The sequence below is a fragment of the Rousettus aegyptiacus genome, unplaced genomic scaffold, assembly GCF_014176215.1.
Source record: "Rousettus aegyptiacus isolate mRouAeg1 unplaced genomic scaffold, mRouAeg1.p scaffold_m13_p_7, whole genome shotgun sequence".
Classification (NCBI taxonomy): Eukaryota; Metazoa; Chordata; class Mammalia; order Chiroptera; family Pteropodidae; genus Rousettus; species Rousettus aegyptiacus.
In genome coordinates this window covers 18,311,139-18,335,707 of record NW_023416310.1, presented here as the reverse complement: position 1 = coordinate 18,335,707, position 24,569 = coordinate 18,311,139, and the positions used below count along the sequence as shown (strand labels likewise).

The following is a 24,569-nucleotide window of genomic DNA, read 5'->3' as shown; positions in this document are numbered from 1 at the left end:
TCAAAGGACAACCTAATTTCATCAATGGATAATAGAACTGAGATTACATTAAATAGAAAAGAACATGGATACTTATTTCAACTTACCTCTGTAACGGGTAATTCAAGCTGAACCACATCATCCTGCTTTGAAACTGGAGTTTGCAGAGCAGTGTCTAACAACAAGATTCCATTAAGGTCCTTTCTACACCCTACTGCATAGTCATCCACAAATATAACTTTATCCACGGCAGAAATATACTGACATTTCACCTGTCCACCTGGTTTAGCTGTTAAAAGAACAAAAATTCAACACTTAAGACTTTAAGACCAATAGTCCATTAAAAATAAATGTTTACACAGCAACTAAACACATATATAAACCTGGACTGGAAAAACTTGCTCTAAAGAACATTAAAAGAACTGATTAGATTGGAATACATACTGTAGATCAGATAAAAGTATCAATGTGAAATTACCAACTTGACAATTACATTGTAAAGAGAGTATCACTATTCTTAAAAATAAACAAATAATAAGGGGCAGAAGGGCATTAAAAATGTAACTTTATCTCAATAAAGTATGTATATGTATGTGTATGTGTATACCTATACATATACGTGGGGGAATGACAAGCAAATGTGGTAAAGTATTTAAAATTATAATTAGTGGAACTGGGTAAACGGTATAAGGAAGTTCCTTGTACTATAGTAATTCAAAATTAAAGTATTCGGAACAAAATTTTAAGATATTCAAATTTTTTAGTCATTTTTGAAAAACTCAATAAGCGTAAAGTAAGTATGAATAATTTCTATTATTATTAATAATTTATCAAAAGTTCTTGAGGGCTTTTATATCTGAGATAAAGTTATCCAAAAAGTTTATAATCTAAGAGCTAGAGCTAGGAAAGCCTCTAGTTCAACTACCACTGAAAAAACAGGCAACATTGAAGATCAATGTTCCCTGAAGTTTCTGCTGAGTCAATATCAGAGGACAAACAGAGGAGTGAATAAACTAACCATAAAATTTCTCAGAATAGGTTGGAGTAGAATTTCAAGAAATCTTACAAAAGACAGTAACAGTCAGAAGCTTTAAATATAATAGCAAATAACTTTTGGAAACGCTAACTTCAGATTCTACATATAAATTTATAAGGTGTATAAACACATTAATGTTAAGCACTTCTGGCACAAATGTCAGTCTCTGATAAAAAGATTTTTAAGAATGATCAACTGAAATTTTACTGCATTAAAGAAATTTCTCTGTGGACAAGTAATCCTGCTACTAGCATAACTCCTTTTAAATTCCTACCACAACTCTATGAAACATCTCTATTACTAGTACTACTATTGCCTAACAATACAAAAGCAGGAAAATGGAAATAAATCAGGGTTCCACCCATCAACCTCTAGAACAACTATAAAACATGTTATAACCAATGAATATTAGGACTGGCTTTCTTAATCCCAGATTATTACAGCTCCCCTGGGCTCTAATAAACAGCTTGGAGGCATTACAGAACTGATTAAGAAATAATTCATTATCTATATATATAACAGTGAAAAAAAATTATAACATTTCTGTAGTTCAGTCCCAGTTCTGGAGGTTTAAAATGTACATCAGTATATACAAAAATAATCTCTGTAAAATAAAAGAGGAATATATACCTAGCACTTCTGATCTCAAGGTAAAAACCACAGGAAACAATACAAATTATAGGAGCTCAGAGTAAAATTGTGTAAGAATTTATATAGTTTCAAAACTCATTAACTATAATATTTTTAAAAAGACTATTCCTTTTTTAGTTGTAGGTTTATAGCAAAATTGAGTGGAAGGCAGAGATTTCCCCCATGTGTGCCTGGCCTCCCCCGCCTAACTATAAATTTTTAAAAAACAAACTACAAAGTCTGTTTTATGGTTTTAGAGATGTGTAATTACCTAACAAACTACAAAAATCGTAACTTTGTTAAAACTTTCTCAGATACATATAAAATGTGAGAATGTACACCAAGGTTTTCAACTGTGTATTCATATAACCCCAGGATTCCATGTAATATCAGTAGAGATTCCTCAAGAGGTCATAACTAAAAAAAGTCAACATTGTTTTTTGAACTTCTTACACTATGCAACACCACCATTCAAAGTAACACACAGTGACCAAGCAGTATTGTTGGCAATTTCTTCGGAAGTCTTTCAGATCCACCCATATAGCTGCATGCAGTAGGACCATGTTCATTTGGATGAGTCCATTCTCGGTTTTTTGACTAGAGTTAAGGAAGGCCATTCATAAGCACTAAATGCTGTACTGTACAGCAGGGAAGACAAGCTGATACCAGCCATACTCCCTCTCCAAGGCTCTTCCTATTTGTATGATCTCATCTTAACTAATTACATCTGCAAAGACTGCACTTCCAAATAAGGTCACATTCTGAGGTTCCCTGTGGACATAAATTTTGATGGAAGATTATTCAGCCCACTACCAACCTTTTTTTATCTGAATCTTACTAGGCTTGAGAACTTTAAGACAGCTTTGTTAATGTAATCTGATAGTATACTCAAGATTATATTTTACTGATCTTCTCCTAGACGAGTGCTAAATTTCTGTGAAGGAAAAGTATCCTGCAATGAACAAAGAATATTTTCTGGAACTTTCCACCTTCTCACATGTTTGAGCAAAACTTATTTAACAAGCAACAAGACCAAGGACAGAAATTCTCTTATTTCAGTTAAAAATGAAATCAGTGTGTGCTTAATTCTAACCCAGAATGGTCTATCTGCAAAGCAAAAAACAAGCACAGGTTTCACAATGAAAGGTAATGTCAGTATTTGTTTTTAGTTTATAAGAATAACAATTTAAGCACATAAAGATCCATGAAAAAGATGAAGCAACCAAGAAACCTATATTGGAGCCTGATTCTGTCATTCATTCATTAAGAAAGCATCTTTTCAAACTCTTGTACAATATGGTATCTTAAGTTTTTATTCATACTACTTTGGTTCATAGTTTTAATAGCATTACTATTTAACAGTCAATAAATTTTAATGTTACAAATAACATTAATACACAACTTACAACCTTTACTTAAATCTCCCATGCCCATCTTCAAAAAAATTAAATCTCACTTTGGCATAAACCAGCTATTTAAAGGAAATTTATTTTGCTTGCCTTACGAGTTTACAATGTCTGAAAATGAATTTCCCAATGACAGATAAACTACACTTAAATAACGCTTGTTTTGTCTTCAAGAAAAGTTGGCTAAAACTTATTTGCTTTTAAGTAGGGGAAAAACATTCTGGCACACATCCTGTGCCACATACTGCACCTTGTTACAATTGTATATAGAAGATACTTGTAGAAAGACTTTTAAACCTACATAGATCAAAAAATTTGTTTTCAAGCAGGAAATTTCAAGAGAGAAAAAACTCAAACGTCCTCCCACCTACACCAGAAAATCAGCAAACTTCTTGTGAAAAAGGTCAGAGAGTAAATATTTTAAACTTTAAGAGATATGCTCTCTCACACAATTACTCAACTCTGCCCGGGTACCACAAAAGTAGCAATAGACAATATGTAAATAAAGAGATATGGAAATGTTCTGAAAACACTTTAATTACAAACTCAGGAGACTGCCAGAGAGCCACAGAGTGGGTGGCAGGCCTTAGTTTGCAAACCCTTGATTGATGCTAATGGATTATATTAGTGCCAGTATTCTTTCTGAGGAGGGGAAACTTTAAAACAGTAGATTAAAAATTTTACAGCCAGAAACAATAAGCTGCTGCAAACAAAGAAAAATCTTGAAACCAACCAATGAAAAGTATGTTACAAGGAAGTAATAATTACAACAAAAGCGCATGTGTCATTAAAAACCATGGGGTTCGTTTTTAAGTACCAAAAAAAGAAATTTTATATCCAACAAAAATATCCTTCAGAAATGAAGGTGAAATAAAGACATTCTCAGATGAAGAAATACTAAAGAGAAATTTTGTCAGCAAAGCTGCTCCAAAAGAACCGCTACAGGAAGTTCATCAAACAGAAAGGAAATGATATGAGAAGTAAACTCAGTATCAGGAATGAGGGAAGAGCAACAGAAATGGTAGATATCTAAGTAAATGTAATAATGATTTGACAAGTGAAAGCAAAAATCATTACTTTGATAGGATTTTCAATGGAAATAAATGTAATAAATAAGAAAACTATAACTTAAAAGAGGGGAGGGCACAATATGATGGAAAGGTTTGTACATTCCACTCAAAAAGATCAATACTGATTCCAAATAAATTGTAAAAAGTATGCATATTGTAATCTCTCAAGTAGCTACAAAAAACATATACAAATAATTAGTCAAAAACAATAAAACAAAATAATTTAAAAATCAAATAACCAAAAATAACAAAAAATGAGAACGGAAACAGGACTGGCAAAGATATAGAGAAACTAACACCATCAACCAATGGCATTTATAAAAATATTCTACCTATCAACATTAGTATACACATTTTTTCAAGTGCTCGTAGAACATTCATCAAGACGGAACATACCATGGGTCATAAAATAGACCTTAATAAAAACAAAATAATTAAAATGAAAAGTATAACCACAATGGTTTTAAGTAGAAATCAGTAACAGAAATATAACAAGAAATCTCTAAATAACTGAAATTAAACAACACACTTCTAAATAATCCATAAGTCAATAAGTCTCAGGTAATTCAGAAAATGTTTCAATGAAAACAAAAATCTAATATCAAAATTTGTCATATGCAGCTAAAGCAATGCCTAGAGTGAAATTTATGGGAATTAAATGCTTATACCTAAGCTTCCTACTTAATTAGAAAAACAAAAGTAAAATAATAACAAGCAAAAGGAAAGACTAGAACTCAATGAAAATGAAAACTGAAAAATTGGGAAAACCAATACACGCAAACAATAGTTTTTTGAAAATATCAATAAAATTGATAAACCTCAAGCAAGAATGGCAAAGAAAAAAAAGAAATTTAAGAGGAGATAAACTATAGATCCTACAGACATTAAAAAATAAGAGAATGCTATAAATAACTCCATGCACAAAAATTTCACAAGTTAGGTTGTCAAAATAAATAAATTTGACAGTACAGACGTTAAAAGGATAATTAGGGGAAAATATAGATAAGATTTACACACATAAATCTGAAAATATAGATGAAATGTACCAATTCCTTTAAAACCACAAACAAAACATCCAAAATGAAATTAAATGGATAATCTGAAATAAGGGAACTGAATTCATAGTTAAAAACCTTCCAAAGAAACCTCTAGACCTATCAGATTTCACTGGAGAAATCTAACAAACATTTAAGTAAAAAGTAACACCAATTCTACACAATCTCTTCCAGGAAACAAGAGGGAACACTTCTAAACACCTTTTATGAGGCCAGCCTTAAACTGATACCAAAACTAGAAAAAGACAGTACGAGAAAATTACATACCATTATCCCTCACAGATTCAAAAATCCTCAACAAAATAAAAGCGAATGGAATTTAGCAGTATATAAAAAGAATACTACATCAGGAGAAAGTACGGTTATCCCAGGAAAGCAAAAGTGATTCAATAGTCAAAAAGCAATCAACGTGAGCTATCATATTAATAGTTAAAGAACAACAACTGCATAATCAAGTCAGTTGTATTTTGCACTTGGCAAAATACAATTTCTCACACACACACACAGCAAATTAGAAATAAAAGGAATTTCCTAAACCTGATAAGGGACAGTTACAAAAATCCTACTATCAAACTACCTAAAGGTAAAAGACTGAATGAATACTTTCCCCCTAAGATCAGGAATAAGGCAAAGAGGTACCCTCTCACCACTCCTACGCAATATCATGCTGGCAGATTTAGCCACTGCTGTTAAAAGTGAGAAAGATTTAAAAGCTATGCTGATTTGAAAAGAATAAACTGTTAACAGACAACATGATTACCTAAGTAGAAAAGCCCAAGGAAACTAAAGCAAAAACAAAACCCCTAGAGCTAATAAATGAGTTTATTAACAATGTTGCGGTAAACATGGTCAATATACAAAAATCAATTCTATTTCTATATGCTAGTAATGATTAATCTGAATCTGAAGTTTACAAAAAATGATAACAATTTACAAACAAAATAATATACTTAATATAAACACCTAATAAAATGTATACAGAATATATACATTGAAAAATACAAAGGGCTGAGGAAAGAAATCAAAAAAGATCTAGATAAAACCATGGTCATGGACTGAAGGAACAAACAGCGAAGATGTCAATAATCCCCAATCTACATTGCTCTATAAATTTAATGCAATTTCTAACAAAATCCCCGAAAGATTTTTTAGACATAAACTGATTCAAAGATTTATTTAAAAAGGCAAATGAACTGAAATAACCAACACAATTCTGATAAAGAATAAACCTGAATAAATCACATTATAGGATTTTAAGACCTACTACTGTAAAGAAAGTGTGGTAATGGCAAATAGATACACACAGAGATCCAAGGAACAAAACAGATTCCAGAGACAGATCCACATGAACTCAGCCATATGATTTAAAAATAATTTTTGAAAATTATGGCAAATACATAAAATTTTCCATTTTAATCATTTTTAAGTTCAGTGACATTAAGTATATTAATTGACACTGTTATATAATCATCAACGTCATCGTTCTACAAAACTCTTCATCTTGCAAAACTATAACTGTGACAAGACATTAACTCCACCTTCCCACTTTCATCCCCCCCAGCTCTTGGCAACCGGTATTCTATTGCCTCCATGAAACTAAGTACACCTAATGTAAGTGAAATCATACAGTATCTGGTTGGTTTATTTCCCTGAGTATAGTATCTTCAAGGTTCATCCATGTTGCATGTGTCAGAATTCCCTTCCTTTTTAAGGCGAATATTCTAATATCTCTTCATTTGTCTATAAACATTTGGGTGGCCTCTTTTCGTGGACTCGTTTGCCATTTGCATCTCTTCTTTGGAGAAACGTCTACTCAAGTTCTTTACCAATTTTTAATTGTTTTTTTTGTTGTTGTTGAGTTCTAGTTCTCTATAAATTCTGTATATTAATTCTCTCTATAGATCTGAATAAGTCATTTATCAATTTTTTCTCCCATTCTGTGGTTTGCCTTTTACTCTGTTCATGATGTCCTTCAATGAACGAGTTTTTCATTTTGATGGAGTCCAATCTGTGTTTTTTCTTTAGCTGTCAATGCCTTTGGGGTCACACCCAAAAAACTCATTGCCAAATCCAATGTCTTTAAGTTTTTCCCATTTTCTAATTTTATAGTTGTAGCTCTTATCTTTAGGTCTTTGATCTATTTTAAGTTAATTTTTATACATAATGTTAGGTAAGAGTCCAACGTCAATCTACTGCATGTGGATACCGTTTTCTAAGCATCTTTTCTTAGAAACTATCCTTTCCCCCACAGAATGATCTTGACCTCTTTGAAAATCATTTGACCATATATGTGTGAGGGTTTATTTCAGTGCCCTCCATTCCATCAGTCTAGGTCTGTCTATGTCAGTACTGCAATGTTTTGATTACTATAGCACTAAAGTAAATTTTAAAATCAGGAAGTGTGAGAGGCACAACTATGTTCTTCTTTTTCAAGAATACTTTGGCTATCTAGGGCCCCTTGAGATTCCATATGAATTTTAGAACGCATTTTTCTATTTCTGCAAAAAACATCATGGATATTTTCATAGAGATTGTACTGAATCTTGTACTATTTTGTTACTACTGACTTCCTAACAATACAGAATACCAAGCACTAACAAGGATGTAAAGTGTAACTCATACGTTTCTTAAAGTTCTTTTTTTTTTAATTTGTATTAAATTTTTTGAAGTGACATTAATAAAATCATATAGGTTTCAAGTGTACAATTCTATAATACATCCTCTGTCTACCGCATTGTGTGTTCACCACCCAAAGTCAAATTTCCTTCTGTCATCATATATTTGATCCCCTTTATCCTTTTCTAACTCCACCTGTGCTCCTTTCACTCTGGTAAACATTAAACTGTTGACCGTGTCTTTGAGTTTTTGTTTGTCTTGTTTATTTTTTGCCTTCAGTTTAACATCCCACACATGAATGAAATCATATGATTCTTGACTTTTTTCCATTTGACATGTTTCTCTTAACATGGTATTCTCAAGATCCATCCATACTGTCTCAAATGGCAGCATTTCATCTTTTCTTACAGCAGAGTAGTATCCACTGCACCACATCTTCTTTATCCAATCATCTATCAAAGGATACTTCGGTTGTTTCCATGTCTTGGCCACCATGAATAATGCTGCAATGAACGTAGAGGTGTATATACCTTTACAAACAAATGCTTTCAAATTTTCCAGGTAGATACCCGAAGCAGGATTGCTGAGTCATATGGTTAACTCTATTCTTAATTTTTTGAGGAACCAAAATACTGTTTTCCACAGTGTTTGTACCAATCTACATGCCTACCAACAGTGTATGGGGGTTCCTTTTTCTCTACAAGCTCTCTAATGCTTGTTATTTCTTGTCTTAAACAGCCATTCTAACAGGTGTGAGGTGGTATCTAACTGTGGTTTTGATTTGCATTTACCAAAAGCTAGTAAAGTTGAGCATCTTTTCATATATTTGTTGGCTATTTGTATGTCTTCTTGGGAGAACTCTCTCTTCAGGTCCTCTGCGCATTTTTAAATAGGATTTTTTGTTGGTGGTGGTGTTGAGTTGTATGTGGAATTCACACATTTCTAATGGAAATGCATAATGGTACAGCCACACTACTTTGACAGTTTTCTATAAAGTTAAACATGTACTTACCAAATGCCCCTGTAATCCCCCTTCTACAGATTTACCCTAGAAACATAAAACCTTATATTCACATAAAAACCTGTACTCAGACGTTTATAGTGGCTCTATTTATAATCACCAAAAACTGATAACATTCAAATGTCATTTAAAGAGTAACCAGCTAAACAAATGGTGATACATCAATATAACAGAATACTATTTAACAATAAAAAGGAATGAACTATTGATACATGCAACAACTTGAGTGAATCTCAAAGGCATTACAGTAAGTGTAAGAAGTCAATAACAAAAAGTTACATAATGGAGGATTCCATTTCTATGTCAGTCTAGAAAAGACAATAATAATATGGAGAACAAATCAATGATTATCAAGGGGTTAGCTGGGGTACTGACTACAAAGGGACACCATGGGGGAACTTTTTCAGATGTTTAAACTGCTCTGTATTCTGATTGTGGTGGTGGTTACGAGAATCTATGCATGTATTACTACTACACACACAAAAATAAAACAGGCCATTTCACAGTATAATCACTAAATAAAATTTATTTTAGAATATAAAAGAACAAAGACATGGGAAAATATTCACAACACGATATTAACTAAGTAAAGGAGGAAAAGTAGTTCATAACATTAAAATCCAAATTCTATAAAAATATATTAAACAATAGAAAAAAGCGAAAAGAAACTGTTACACATCAAATGCTAACAGCCATCTGTACATAATGAAATCATGGATGATTACTCTTTTCCTTAGTCTGCCTGATGTCCTATTATAAGGTAAGTTACTTTTTAAACAAAAAATTTCGAAGTTAGAAAATTGTTTTTTAAAATCAGTTATCAATTCTAATACCCACTTTAAGAAATAATAAACTTTTTATCAATGTACTATCCATGGGCATTCCTACAAAACTTGCAAAAATATCATCAGAAATACATTATCTCTGCAAACTAACATAACACATTATAAAATTCCATTTCCACTGAGATAACACCAGACTTCAATGCTTAAAATAGTGTACTGTAACATACTATATACAAAAAAAAATAAATATAGGTACAAAATTGTTAGGTTTTTGTAAAGCTTTTAAAATCATTTAACAACAGTTGTTAGTACACTGTATTATTCAAAGCCGAATGAGTATTCTTGTAAAACAGAACTGGGTGCAAAGCAAAGTAAGTTTGGGAAAGTGCAGTGGCTAGATCGTGAAGAAAGGGTAACAAACAGATAAAATGCAATGTAGGCACAGCATTAATATTCCAGGCAGGAGAACCAACATCAACCTAAGCAAAGAAGAGCTCTCCAAAAGAGAGAATTATTCCTCACACAGCTTACATTTTAAGTCAGTCGAAGTCAAATTTCATCCAAATATGATGAACATCTATCTGTTTTTGCATACCACAATAACAGGCTAACAGAAACTTCCCCTGGATAATCTGCCTTACTGCTATTTCATAGCACTGGGATCTTTTGTCAATTAAGTCCACCTCAAAGAGACCTCCTAGTCCACCTCACAGTAGAAATTTACCCACCACCATTTTGCACCAGATCTAATTTCTTATGGTATTTATCACCACCTGACATTTGTGTGTGTGTGTGCGCGCGCGCAAAATACATCTCTTCCCACTAAGCCATAGCTCTAGGAAAGCAAGGACTTTGTTAAAAGCTGTATTAACAGTGTTTGACACACAATAAATATTTTTGAATGAATTATTTTCTATAGTTCTGAAGAACTTATACTATGTTAACACTAAGCTATAATGTGGTAAAATGCAGTATTCTCACAAATTTTTTTTTTTAATACAACATGAAACTAAGATATTTTAGGCATGAAACTAGGTTATCTGGTACAAATAACTCAGCCATCACCTTCCCAGCTCCTTTTTCCCCTCCCCTCCTCCTGTCCCCAGTTATGAAGTCACCGTCCTAGGCTGCTGTCATGGCATTTTGGTACAAAAGTATATCAGAGCACTCAGGTAGCTCAAAAAACAAAACAAAAACTGAATTACAGTACAGAAGGAAAAAACAGAAAGCAACAGAAATTGGGCCCTTGGCATATCCCTGCTCTTATAAGCATTTTTTCATTATATAGTCATTAAATACAATTTAAAATACATTGAGGTAGGTTTTATTAGCAGACAAACTAATTTGGGAGGTTTTTGTCACAAAAAAAAATTATTTTAAACAATTATCATTCAATTCAAATGAAACTTGTCTCTCATTGAATTCCAGGCATATCAAATAAACTTGTCTCAGGTCCCAGTTAAAGTTTAAACCTCTCAACTTAGCTGCACATTAGACTCACCCAGCATGCTTTTAAAAAAAAAAAAGTATGCCTGGGCTCCTCTCCAGACTGCTTATGTCAGAATACTGGGGCCCGGAATTTTTTTTTTTTTTTTTTTTTAAAGCTTCCTGATGATCCTAATTAGCAGCCAAGACTGGGAACCACTGTCCTGTGCCATCTACCTGGTCTTCCTTCTCTCTCCCCTACTTCACAAATCAAAGTAAAAACACAGGAAAAAATCATGAAGATTTAAATTCGTAGTGCCCACAATAAATCTCATTCCAATCTGCCTCACTCTAACATTTCTAACATTTCCTCTAATAAGCATCATATTTATCTCCTCTAAAATACATCCCTGATTTAACACACTACTTTTTAGGAGCACTGCCCTTGACACAAATTGTTTCAGATAGCAATTACTTTATTATTTTTGTTATCTGTACAACCATTATCTCCTCTCTGTACTTCCTTCTTTTTGTTATTTGTACCTCTAGACCCAAGGAGTTTATCTTAATGTTTTTTGTATCACTCATATTTCAAATGCTACAGTTTACAAAGAATTTTTACATTCAACATCTTATCAGATGATGAAGCAGTCTGAGCAAGAATTGCTAACCCATTTAAAGATGATAACTCAGAAAAGTGTCTTGCCAAAGGTACCAAAAGACATAAGGCCATGAACGGTACAATGTACATTATCAGAGAGGTACCTCCCACACACCTCCCCACTGTTCTTACATACAATATTACAGAAATCTATTATTTTTTATATATCTACAGTTACAGCCAACATTCCTAAGTACAGAGTACCAAATGCTCAACAACTTAAGTATAGTTACAACTACAGATTTCCAAAATACACACATTTACCTCTGCTCCCTCCCAAGATCCCCTTGGAAAGACAGTGAAGAAATAAAGAGGGCATTAAACAAACCTACAAAAGACAAAAAGAATAAGTAAGAAGATTACAGCAACAAAACTTTTGAAGTTGTAGGGCAGATGAAAGAGTGTTACCTGACTTATTCCTCCCATAATAATCAAAGCTAAGCCACCCAGCAGGGAAGAAAGCCCAAAGTATGTGTGTTGCAGTATTTTTCAAATTACATAGATAAGTCTAAAATAAAAATTATTTAAAATTAGTAGTTTTGCAATATTTTCTCAATTAATTGATACTAAAAATGTAGCTCCTATCATGATAGGGCCCTAGACTTTTTAACTTAAACTGGGAGTTCTTGTACTACTTAAAAATATAGGAGCTATGGACCAGGAGGGTCAAGTTGTATTACCTACTTCATGCCTCTACTCTTGCTCAAGCTGTTCTGCCTATCTGATAGACTTCTTTTCTTTCAAGTCTTAGCTGAGGTGTCACCTCTTATAGAAAGCTTTCAGAATTTAGGGAGAGGGGTAGATTTCAAATTCATCTCATTATCCCAGTATGACAGACAAATGCTTGTTGAACTGAATGATATAACTACACTACTACAAAAAGTAATATGTATTGAGTGCTATGGTGATTCAAGCAGTGTCTACATATATCAGTTTAATCTTTCCAATAACCCAATGAGTTAGGTATTAATTATGAAGTGCAGAGAGAGGTTAAGCATCTTGCCCAAGGGCACAGCTACTAAGTAGTGAATCACAGACTACAACTCAATCTGGCTCCAGAGCCAATATCCTTAAGTATTAAACTTGGCTTTCTCTATAAATGCCATTGCCTTCCAGATCTGTATCCCCAAATCTTTAGACTTCATCCCTGCATTTCCAAATGCCTTCTGACCATCTCTAACTGGATGTCCTTCAAGAACCTCAAAGTTAACATGACTGCAATTACTCTCTCTCTCTCGTTCCCCAGCCTTTTAGCTACTCATCACACTTTCTTATACAGTAGTTCCCCCTTATTTGCAGGAAATACATTCCAAGACCTCCAGTTGAGTGTCTGAAACCACAGATAGTATCTAATCCTGTTTTTTCCTATGCATACCTACATATGATAAAGATTAATTTATAAATTAAAGAAAAAAAATAAGCAATAGAAGATTCTTTCTTACTATAGATCTTAGCAACTTTAACATACAATTATTTCTTTATTAAGTCAAGAATTTTTACCTTTTCATTTAAAGAAAGCACTTTACAGCTTTTCTTTGTCCTATTCAAACTGCCAGCATCACTACTCTTGTGCTTTGGAGCCATTATTAGGTAAATAATGGTTACTTGAACACAAGCACTGCAATACCATGATAGTTAATCTGACAATGCAGAAGGCTACTAACCAGGAGGGTGAACAGAGTGTCCACTGTGGATACACTAGACAAAGGGATGAGTACCACCCAGGGTAAGATGAGGTGGGCAGCTTGAGGTTTCGTCACACTACCCAGAACAGCTCACATTTTAAAACTTATTAATTCTTTATTTCTGGAATTTTCCATTTAATATTTTCTACCATGGTTGATAGTGGGTAACTGACACCTCATAAAGCGAAACCATGGATAAGGGGAGACTACTACATTGCTTATTTGGGTTAATAAAGACTATTTATTACTCAAAGTGGAACCCGAGCATGAATAATTTTCACCTTGTCAATCTCTCTCATCCCCATATTCACTAAATTATGTTGTTCCTACCTCTTAAATTACCTTAATGACACCCTCATCATTTCTCACACCTGGGCACTGGCTTCAACGCTCTAAAAATAAATTTGATCATGTCATAACCTACAATGGCTGCCTACCACTGACATCAAGTCCAAACTTCTTAGCAAAACATTATATGACCTTGTCCTTGCCTATTTCTCAGCTTCAACTCTAACCATTCCCACACATAGCCTGAACCCCAACTCCTCTCTCCCAAAAACGTCTGTTCCTTGAATTCATCATGTTTTTAAAGACCAACATTCTCTGCACAAGCAAGTACCTTGCCTTAAGATGATCATGCCCATAACATTCCCTCCCAGTATCTCACCTTTCAAAAGGAATCATAAAGGCAACCTCCTCTGAGAAGTCTCTATTTCCCTCAGGCTGAAGAAACTCCCTCCTCTGAACTCACACAACATTCCACACATCTGTATCACAGAACTTAAGATAGTATGCAAAAATGCTTTACCTAAAATCATCACCGAGTGTGCATGCAAAGGCCAAAATGTTGCCTTAATTATTTTGTAGCCCCATGCTTAGCGCCTGTTCAATAAATGTGTGAATGAAATCCACTCAATCAGCTCTTCACATCACCTTGCTTTTTTAACAACTTCAAGTCTAAAATCAATTAACTTACATAGTTTATAATTCTATAATATAAAAACTACTGCTCTTATAATTATGTCTATTAGATTTCACCCACATTCCCACATACATGGAAAACTGGAAGAAAATACTGAACTTTCAAAGGAATATCTGTAACAAAAACATCTGCTATACTTAGCAAACAACCACTGCCATCACAAGAATAAAAAGTAATAAAATATAAGCACTTAGCACATACAACATAGAGGGCGTTGTTTTCTGTTTTTTGGGGTTTTTTTTGGCATGCTTACATATATTGACTCATTTTAGTTCTCATAACCACCTGATGAGGTATATAGCAATATTATCCTCATTTTATAGATAAACTTCAAGATCAAAGAGAACCAAGACTGAAGCCCAAGCTATTTGGCTCTAGAGGCTGATCTCTTATACTACTTCTCATTAATAAGTTCAATACTATTAAAACAAAGACCAGGATAAATTTTTGGCTACAGCAGAATGATTTTTGAGCATTCAATATAAAAACACAGAAGATAAACCTAAAAGTCTGAATAAATATAGAGGATCTTAAAAACATAGTGAAATGTTTTTTAAATCAATATAAATTAACTCATTAATTACAGAAAAAATGTTTTGCTAAAAAATGACAAATCTTTGATACGATAGGTCATCACAGACCATTACTACAGTCAGTCAACTGAGAAAGAGCCAATGTATACTTAACAGTGCACAAAGAAATTTGCTAAATTAAGTGAATTAAATTTTTATAAAGAACTCAGATGCATCCAGAAGGCAATGATCTTCTAGGCCTACAGTTTATTACTTTTTATATATATATAAAAGAATAATTGAGACTAAGAGGTACCTAGCATGTACCAAGGTTAGTCAGGAAATAGGAAGTGGTTTGAAACATTTACAATTTTTTAATTTTCTTTTTTTATGCAACAGGAAATGTTTACTACTCCTGTTTTTTTTTTTTTTAAAAAAAGGTTTTTATTTAAATATAGCTAACAAACAATATTGTATTAGTTTCAGGTGTATACCATAGTTATTCAACATTTATATACCTAAAGAAGTGATCACCATAAGTCCAGCAACACCTGACATCATACAATAAATGCTATCACAATATTAGTGGCAGTATCCTCTATGCTGTACACCACATACCCATGGCTTATTTGTTTTATACCTGGAAGTCTGAATGTCTTATTCTCCTTCAGCCTTCCCCCCTTTTTTGATTTTTCAATTACAGCTGACATTCAATGTTATTTTATATTAGTTTCAGGCAACGGCACAGTGGTTAGACATTTAAATATTTTACAAAGTGGTCCCCCTGATGACTCTAGTACCCACCTAGCACTATACACAGTTATTACCATATTACTGACTATATTCCCTATGCTTTACTTAACATCCCTATAACTATTTCCTAACTACCAATTTGTACTTCTTAATGTTATCATCTCATTCACAATTTCAAAGCAGAGATGTACAGAAAGATTTTGCATTTCATCCACATTAATGCATGCCCTATTCAGAAGTAGTAAGAAAAATATTGTCTACCTCTAAAGTGATGAGTTTTATTCATCAAACTTACTTCTTGAGGACTATGGAGGCTAACCTAGTTAGTTTTCCATATTCTAAGATGTCTTGAAAGAGGCAGCTCTGGGCTTTAAGTCTGAACAAGAAGCTGTCATATCAGATAATCAATCAATCAGAATTCACTCAATTTGAACTTGGCTGCAAATGAGTAGAGTACAACGGTCTTATCCTCATTTATGACCATTGTACAAACATATCAAATCAAAGTCGATGTCTATCTAGGAAAAAGATAAAGGGAAATATTCATAAAGAAGTGTAAAACTAAAGTGTTTATCCAAAAACAATGAGCAACCTTAGAGTTTCCTCTTTCTCACTATGACAAAGATCTGGTACCCACTTCTGAAACTGAGGCGACATGACTTCCTCTTACACATATACTGTAATATCCATTAATTAATATCCACACACATATATCTTCATTTACTTATACACATATACTACATAATAATCCATATATACACAGAATACAACAGACTTAACTTCTTTCTGACATACCAAAAAATATTTATCCAAATATAGTTAACATTTGTTACCAACGTTTATATTTCCATTTACATTTGAATGATATATAAATACCATGTCAGTGAACATTTTTTAAATAATGAAGAGCATGGCAATATTAAGTACCCATTAGACATAGAAGAATTAGCATTCACTGTGTACCTACCACACACATGCCAAGAAAGTGTAAGGCATTTTAAATATGTTTACCACTTAATCTCCACAATCATCCTATTAAATATTAATCTTAATTTACAAAAGAGGAAGCTGCAGTTTAGGTAGTGAGTTAGTGAGATAAAAATCAAAATTCAGGACTACATAAAACATAAAGTCCATTCTCTCCATATGCTCTCCGAAAAGCTTACTAAAATAAAAAAATAAAAAGTACTATATTTAGAGGAGAAGGAGCACTATTTCAGGAACAGAAAACAGCACCATCAGTAATTAAATAAATGAAAAAATACTGAACAAATTAACAATACCTTACTCTTAAAGCAAAAACTAGATGGATTCTGCAAGGCAGTGAAAGGTGGTATCAAAAAAATTCTTAAGAAGTTCAAATTTGAGGTTAAACTAAAAAAAAAATTCAACAAGAGAATATCCAAAAAGTTTATGTAAAAAAGCAAAAAAAGGTTATTTGCAGAGATTTACAATAATAACATTTTTGAGCACTTTATATGTATTAACACTTAATCCTCATAATTAGTTTAATTATCACCCCCATTTTGCAAAAGGGAAACAGAACAGAAATGTTAAGTAATTTAGTTAAAGCTACAGAGTTAAATTAAAAAGAAAAAAAAAAAACATATTACCCCAAACCAATATCCAAAACCAGGCTCCTTCCTGTTATGCTAAATTGCATGAACAAACTAAAGAGAGCTAAAGAGAGGAATATATCTAGTAATATAAACAATATAGTCACAAGGTGTATGTAAAGCTATTTTGATTTTTTAAACGCTAAGTCCACAAATAAGCATATGAAAAGATGTTCAACATTGTTATTATTTACAGAACCACAAATTAAAACAATGAGATAAGTACTACACACCTATTAAAATGGCCACAATCCAAAACACTGACAACATCAAATGCTGATGAGGATGTGGAGCAACAGGAACTCTCATTCATTGCTGCTGGAATGCAAAACAGTACAGCACCTTTGAACGACAGTTTGGCAGTTTCTTAAAAAACTAAACATAATCCTACCATATGATCCAGCAGCCATACTCCTTGATATTTACACAAATAAACTGAAAACGTACGTCCAAGCAAAAGCCTACAAATATTTATAGCAGATTTATTCATAACTGCCACAACCTGGTGACAACCAAGATGTCCTTCAGTAGGTGAATGGATAAAAGCTGTGGTATATCCAAACAATGGAATATTATTCAATGCTACAAAGAAGTCAGCTCATGAAAAGACGGAAGAAACTTAAATGCATATTACTAAGTGAAAGAAGCCAAAATGAAAAAGCTACATAACTGTATGATACCAACTACACCACAAGGCAAAACTACCGAGGCAGTAAAAATATCAGTGGTTGCAGGGGGAAGGGAGGAGGAGAGAGGATTCTGGCGGCAGTGAAACTCTTCTGTACGACTTGTCATATATATCTGTCAGAACCCACAGAATGCATAACATCAAGAGTGAACCCTAATGTACACTGTGGATTTTAGGTGATAATGATGTGTTGTCACGTTCGTTAATTTTAACAAACATACCACTGTGATGCCAAATGTTGACAGTAAGGGAGGTTATATGTTCCTGAAGGGTGTATGTGGGGGGAGCAGTATACTCAATTTTACTATGAATCTAAAACTGCTCTAAAAAAAAAATCTAAGAACAAAACAAAGCTTAAGAAGTTGTTGATTTAGCAGTCAGTATATAAGGAAGCACCCATCAAATATATACCAGGATCAAAAATATTTATTAATATTTATTAATATTTGTACTAGGCAACCTGGGTAGGGGATATAAACAAGCAAACAAGATTCTTTTCACTGGAGTTTGAAATACAGTTAAACACATATCATAAATCCACAAGCAGCTAAATAAAATGGAACTTAAGCAGTTTAAGACAGAAAACATACCACAAAGAGTAAATTGCCAAATTACTAAAATAGACATTAATAGGACAGTATGTGCTTAAGGGTTCAGTGGATGACAACAGACCAAAAGAATCAGAAGTTAAGATCTGCTCTAGGTCTTGAAAAATGGATAAGATTTGTCTAACTGTCTGTAGGGAACTGGTGCATTCCAAGAAAGAACAAAAGTACTAAAATTGGGAAAGGAAATTAAATGAACCAACTTCACAGAACAAAACAGGGAAACATCAGAGAGACTGGTAGAGGCCAGATCATGGAGGTCACTTAATGCCAGACCAAGGAATCAGCACAAAGACTCAGATTTCTCAAACACTTAACAGGGAGTAAATACTTGCCTAACCTATATATATAAATATAGTTCTTTAATCTAATGCAAGTGAATTTATAAACATTTATGTCTGATACAGATAATTTGAAGATATATGTTAGTAGACATAGTTAAAAATTCACCATTTTTGCCATCCAACTGAATACATATATACATACAAGTCCTGTTTCCATCTTTCCATTTCCAACCTAGATAACAGGCTAACCATAATGCTATAAACTGAATCCATCCATCAGACACACTATTCTATCACCTAATAAAACTCTATGGTTTTGGTTACACCACTCTGTATGCCCTCAAACAAAGATGTCTTTCCTCTCGGGTAGAACAGAAGGTGGCTCATTGTCCACGAACTGGCAAGAGGGGTCATGTTAGGACCATGGTCACTACGGACACCTTCTCCCCATTCTATTTATAGGACTGTCATCTCTATTAATCATTAAAAACAAATCTACTAAATATCTACATATTCCAGGCAGAACATAAAATGCAGTATTCCCTTTGCAATCATCTGAATAGATGACATACACATGATCCTATACAACCTCTGGTAATTATTATTAATAAACTTCACTTTTCATATATGAAAACATTTCAGAATTTGTCCACTGTTACTTCCAAACTTTTTCTGTAATCCTTTTATTTTGTTTGCCATAACTCTTCTATATATTTTTAATCACATATTCAAGCCTCACTGCACAGGCATCTACAATTGCATCTAATCTCATACTTCTCTAATTAACAAATGCCCCCAACAAATACCAACTAAGTTATCCCAAATTAGCATTAGGTTTTACCTTTACATTTATATTACTACCCACCTAAAACCCTCTCCTTTAGTAATCTACCACTACAGTGATTTTTTCCCTTTCATGAACGGGCACAGACATATGTCCAATTTCCCCAATCTCTTATAACAAACTCTAGCATACATTATTTTTCTCAAACATGGCCTCCAGACATAAAAACACCTCGTGAAGACTCCTCTTTCTACTGAAATCATTTTAAAACTTTCATTAACAGAGCTTTTACAGAAACCCAAATGCAAATACTATGATACCACTTATTCAAAATTTAAAATCATGAAAGACAGTATTAGATATTGTTTAAAGATACAAACATATACTAAAAAAAATAAAGATGTGTGAAAATTATAAAACCAAATTAAAGATGTTTATGGGAGAGGGAAGGTTGGAGGAATGCAATCCAGAAGGGACAGAGAGGAGGCTTCAACTCTATTTGTAATGTTTTATTTCTTAAACTGAGTAGGAGATACATCATCACAATTATCCCTTATACTTTTTTTATCTGAAATATTGTCAGTTTAATAAGATATCCCATTTCTAATGAATATCTCCCTCACATACAAGCTGTTATGTCCAAGCTGCAGTTAGCTCATTGCTACATCTGGGACACCTCTCCAGTCTTTTAAGCCAAGAAAAGAAAAAGTATAAGCCTACAACTCAAAACTAGCCTAGATATGTTCCAGGTTTATATTCTATAACTATACACAATCCATTTTTCACAACTCTCACATTAATAAAAATTAAATCCCTTATTTTATCTCTGTATCCCTAAATTGCCATTTACTTAAGTGCCTATTACTCACACAGTAAACTATTATACCAATCTTTCCTTATTTGTCTAAATGCTGATAGTTGCATATATTATAAATCTATGCATGAGTAACTAACTAATATACTCACTCTCCAATCTCAATTTGTAACATCTGAATGAAGCTGCCGCTCATTAAACTGCAAATGAAATGTCATCTCAGCCAAATATAACTTTGCCAGGGCAATTCCAAAACACTCCAGTCCAATCCACTGAGTGCTCACTTCATGCATACTAAAAGTCCCCTCCCTGGACCAACGTGTACACCACCCAGAACGTCTTTCCTCCGTTGATTAGATTCAGACATACCTCCAAATCCCAACTTTCGGCTCACTATGGTAAAAGAAGTAGAAAGGATCTGAAGTTTCACCTCATTACGAACCCAAAGGGATCTACATTCCACACACCGCAGGTCCCGAGTTTCTCTTCACTGGGGAAGCTGGAAGCCCAGTGTTAGGGGACAAGGTCTAGTCTTCCATGGCGTCCACCAGAGTCCTAAAGTCGTCGACCGAACACTTCAGGCAGCTAGCCCGCCTACTTCCCACCCCACCCCCACTTTAGGCCACCCCACCCCCACCCGGGGGACGAAACCCTCGGTACATCCCAGCACCTGCGAGTCCTGGAACAACCGAGGATCCGCTTCTCTCCACTAGAGGAGAGAGCTAGATACCAACTCGGACGCCTGCGTCGGGCCACCAGCCTCTCACGTCGGGACCAACCCTTCGAACATTTTACTCCCCGATCTAGCAGAAGGCAGTACCGACACCTCCTCCAGGTCCTACCCCGAGGCCTGGCCTTCTCCGGGGCCGAGCTCCGAGGCCTCCTCCTTTCCCATAGGGCCAACTTACAGACGCCCAAGATCCAAAAGGCAACTCCCACCACTGCCCGACTAGCCAGTCTTTCCTTCCCAGCTGCAGCAGCTGAAATAGTCAAGTCCTACGGTTCTCCTCCATCAGCTTCCGGGCCTCCCTTCACAACCAGGCCCGAGCCCCCAGCTCTGCCCTCCCGCCTCCCCGCTCCCGTCACGCCGCTTCCCTTCCTCCAGAGGCCGAGCCCCGGGGCTGGGCTGCTTCCTTCCCCGGCATCCCGAGGTCCCAGCTCCTACCGCGGCAGGCTCGGCCCCCGCCCGGCCTGCCGCATACTCACCGCTGAGCGCCGAGGCCTGCAGGGTGGCCCCCGAGGTGCCGTCGATGACTTTGATGGTCCCGCGACTGGTGACGGCCAGGATGGCGTTGAGCGCCGGGTGGTAGGAGAGGCTATGCAGCCCGTCGGCGTCGCAGCGCATGCAGCCGTCTCGCAGCACTAGCCACTCGGAGACCCCGGCCGCTCCCGCCCCCGCCGCTGAGGAGCAGCCCGGGCCCGAGGCCGCCGCAGCCGCCATCTTCCGGCCTGCGTTCAGCACAATCAGACTGGGAAGCGGCTCAGTGACAGTCCCGGGAGGTGCAACACCACCGCCAGTCACCATCCGGGGCCAGGGGGCAAGCTGAGCGCGTTAGCCGGAAATGAAGTCAGGCGCCCGCACGCACGCGGGACGTCGGCCGCGCGCCCGAAGGGACCAAGCTCAGAGGAGGCTGGTACAGGAGGAGAGCGAGCGAAAGGGGCGGGGCGAGGCGGGGCGAGGCGGGGCGAGGCGAGGCGGGGCGGGGCGAGGCGGGGCGGGGCGGGGGGCGGACGGTGGAGCATGCGCGGGACGGCTTGCGCGTGGCACGCGCTGCTGGTTCATCCATCTCCGCGTCCCCAAAGTCTCAGTTTTTTTCTCTGAGCTTCGGAAGTGGCGGCTGCATAGGATCCGCCCCATGCCTGGGCTTCTGGAGAGGGGGAGCTTGGGCTCCCGTGTATTTCCGCTGGGCAGGGACACCGTCCCGCGCTACCTGTCGGAGAGGCCCTGAAGCCCTTTGCTGCGGCTCCAGCTGCGTCCGGACGGTTTCCAGCACACGCGGTGCTGCTGTTCGGCGGTGTCCGGAAGGAGACCTTTGGGTGTTGGCCACGGCTCTAATCTGAGAATAAACAGTCTGAAAAACCTCTAGTCTGGATTTGGAGCAAACAAACGACCTCCCCAAACCTGTGCCCCCATCTCGGAATCTTTTTGTTTAACAAAAGGCCCAGATATGAGATGCTGGAAGCATATAATTAAATCTAGTTTCTCTAGCCACATTCCAAACAACTCAAGTTATGTGAGATGTATGTGGGAGAAACTCCAGTCAAGTAAATTTTCTAATCATTCCCCTTCAGAGAATAACTTCATTTTTTTTAACTTTTTATCTGAAATAATTATTACATTGACAGTTAGTTGCAAAGATAGTACAGACTTCTATGATCTGCCTCCCCAAAACCCACACCTCCCTATGAAAAAAACTGGACAGACACAAACTGAAGGACATTCCATAAAATACCTGACCAATATTTCTCGAAGATAAAAGAGGTCCAACTCACCCAGTTTCCCCCAACAGTTACATAGTACATAATTTTAGTACAATATCAAAAGCATGGATTTGACATTTATGCGATGTGTTTTAGTTCTATGACATTTTATCATATGTAGATTTGTACAGTGCAATCAAGATACAGAACTGTATATTCTGTATATTTTGGGAATCATCTTGCAAAGCCTCGTTTTCTTTTCCTTAAAACCTAAGCAAAATGCTGTTATGAGAGTCATTTGTAAAATGTGTAATAGCATCTAACATATAGTAGGTGCTCAATAAAAGTTATGAAAGTTAATTACATTCCTCCAGACTTCTACATTCCTCCAGACTTCTTTCAGGAAGTCTTCATAGATTATTCCAAGTGCATCTAAAGGCTGCTCTTATGCAAGGTTGTATTTATGTAATCTATATATTCGTTCCATTTTGGAATGGCAAATATGCCATTTTTATCTGATGTTAGGAGGCAACACATAATAAAGTGGGAAAATAGTCAAGTATTAATGTCTAAATGAATATCTGATTTTGAGTCATTATGGCTTCATTTATCAGCTCTATCTGTAAGCTTGGGCAAGTCACTTATACATTCTGAGAATGTTTCACCCAGTGTCAAAGATGATGATTTTATCATTACTTGCCCTACTTACATTTTGTTACAAGTACCTGTAAACTGTAAAAATGGAAGAACAGAGAGATTAGATGGTCTGTCCCCGATCTCACAGCTTGTGAGGAGAGGATAAGAGCAAGCTAGAGTTTGAACTTAGGCAGTTTGATTCCAGAACCCACACTCCTAACTTAACCTTCATGCTCAAAACTTCAGTGCTTTGAGGTAAAGGAGTGAAAACAATCAAATCTAAATGTAACTGCAAGTGTTCTTTCTAAACAGTTATTTAAATCTCAGGAAATAAGCAGAAACTAAAAACTGCCATTTCAACGTTTTTTTCTCTCAAGGCCCATTTACACCAAATTTTAACATTAATCTGAAAAGTTTCCCTTCATAGGCCTCAAATGCCAATCAACCCCCCATCTTATTGATAGGGAAAACAAACTAGTAACCTGAAATCTAAATTTAAACTGACTCTACTTTAATGTTGCACTATATTGAAAGAATCGATGAATATATTTGTCTGTTAGACTGTGTTACATTTTTTTCTGATTGGGGAAAAAATATTTCTTTTGTCTACATGAATTTAGACTGCTTTCACCTATTAACCAGCATTCTCCAAAACTAATTACCCAGATGATGTTCTGAAATAAAATATTTGCATAATCAAAGAAATTTGGGAAACAACTCCCCTTTTATTTCTCCTCTTGGGAGATTTACAATACACATTAGCACATCAAAGTTTGGAGCCCCTCCATGGTAGAGAACCCTATTTAACGTCCTTTAACCAACATATCACAAACTCATATAAACATAGAATCCTTCAAAACAAATGTTTCGAAGAGCACTCTTTAGTGTAACTTCTTGCTTGTTTTTGTGAATATGTATTTTTTTGTTTGAGCACTTGTTGAGACCTCAAAGACTGCAATAAGTGTTTCAGGATTCAGGTTAAATTTCCTTGATATAAAATTATCATAAAAATGAAACTGGGCAAGACTGAGAGAAGTTAAACAACAATGTTGTTGATACCTTTCTGTACATAGAGTTAAGAGCAAATACTCCTGACATTGAAAAT

General features: G+C 35.6%; 1 protein-coding gene across 12 annotated transcripts in view; it reads right to left on the bottom strand.

Moving 5' to 3' along the window:
- Nucleotides 1-22,007, bottom strand: part of BIRC6 (baculoviral IAP repeat containing 6) — a 184,843-nt gene extending 162,836 nt beyond the window's left edge. For 8 of the 12 annotated variants that reach the window (XR_004952019.1, XM_036224567.1, XM_036224569.1 and 5 more), the window contains exons 1-2: nt 21,614-22,007; nt 87-268 (exon numbers count right to left, since the gene is read on the bottom strand). Coding sequence is in view for 11 of the 12 variants with exons in the window: in XM_036224567.1 (XP_036080460.1) it covers nt 87-268; nt 21,614-21,932 (501 nt within the window). In the remaining variant the exon portion in view is untranslated. Of the gene's footprint in view, nt 1-86; nt 269-17,465; nt 20,761-21,613 lie in introns of those variants that run through there. The other 4 variants (XM_016136044.2, XM_016136041.2, XM_016136045.2 and 1 more) reach the window with 3 other exon arrangements.
- Between the last annotated feature and the right edge of the window lie 2,562 nt (nt 22,008-24,569).